This window comes from Tupaia chinensis, unplaced genomic scaffold (assembly GCF_000334495.1).
Source record: "Tupaia chinensis unplaced genomic scaffold, TupChi_1.0 Scaffold148729_1, whole genome shotgun sequence".
Classification (NCBI taxonomy): domain Eukaryota; kingdom Metazoa; phylum Chordata; class Mammalia; order Scandentia; family Tupaiidae; genus Tupaia; species Tupaia belangeri.
The window spans coordinates 6,770-7,699 of NW_006208576.1; the positions used below are offsets into that span (position 1 = coordinate 6,770).

Sequence of the window (930 nt, forward strand, 5' to 3'; positions counted from 1 at the left end):
ACTCCTGGATATCTACCCAAAGGACAGGAGAGCACTCAGTTGGAAAAGCGCTTGCACAATTATTTTCATTGCTGCATTATTCACGATGGGTGAGGCTGCAGCCTGTAGAGTCCCAGTGCTTGGGTTCAAATCCAAGTCTGCACCTCAGTTGTAACCCTGGACAATCTCCTTCACCTCTCCTTCTGTCTGATCTCCCTCTGTGACATGGGGGAAATAATGGGGCCAACCTCCAAACAAAAACAAGTGAGCATGTGCGAAGCACTTAGAACAGTGTCTGGAATGTAGTAAGGAACTCAGCTGATGTGATTTTTCATCATATTGGTTAACGTTTTCATCCAGCTCAGTGATTCTAACACACACAGTGCTCACAGAGCCCTTGCTGAAATGTTTCTTCTTCCCATACTTGACCCATACCATACACCCTCCTCTGGCCCACTGTGGCCCTGAAACTCACCCCTCTGGAATGACTCACGGGGGCCCCTGAGCCCAGGGATGCTGTCAGATGGCCTGGCCTGCAGGACAAGGCTGACAGCAATGACTCCCACCAAGCCCACCGCCAGGCCCAGGACACAGACCACGGTCTCCATCGTCTCAGGCAGCTGGGTTGGCTCCTGAGCCTCTGTGGACAGAGGGAAGATGGCGTTAGAAGGCGCAGAGAACAGGGGCTGGCCTTGGGCATGGGGACTATTGGGTGTCAGAAACCATGAGATGGTGAGAATTAGGTAAAGCAACAATAAAGATGGAATAGGGAGAGCAGGTGCAGAGGGGATGTGGACCCTGGAAATAAAGGCAGTGTCAAGGTGAGCAGGGGGAGGCTCCATACCCCAGTGCTCCAGGAGTGGCCGGTCCAGGCCCCAGTGCTCCACCTTGCAATCGTAGACATCCTCGGCCGTGGGGAGGAAGGGCAGGCAGGGGAACTTATGGACACGG

General features: G+C 53.7%; 1 protein-coding gene across 1 annotated transcript in view; it reads right to left on the bottom strand.

Moving 5' to 3' along the window:
* Positions 1-718: 718 nt before the first annotated feature.
* LOC102497009 (HLA class II histocompatibility antigen, DP alpha 1 chain-like) overlaps positions 719-930 on the bottom strand; it is a 9,727-nt gene continuing 9,515 nt past the window's right edge. The window contains exons 4-5 of the mRNA XM_027769139.1: positions 824-917; positions 719-777 (exon numbers count right to left, since the gene is read on the bottom strand). Of these exons, the coding sequence (XP_027624940.1) occupies positions 719-777; positions 824-917 (153 nt within the window). The remainder of the gene's footprint in view (positions 778-823; positions 918-930) is intronic.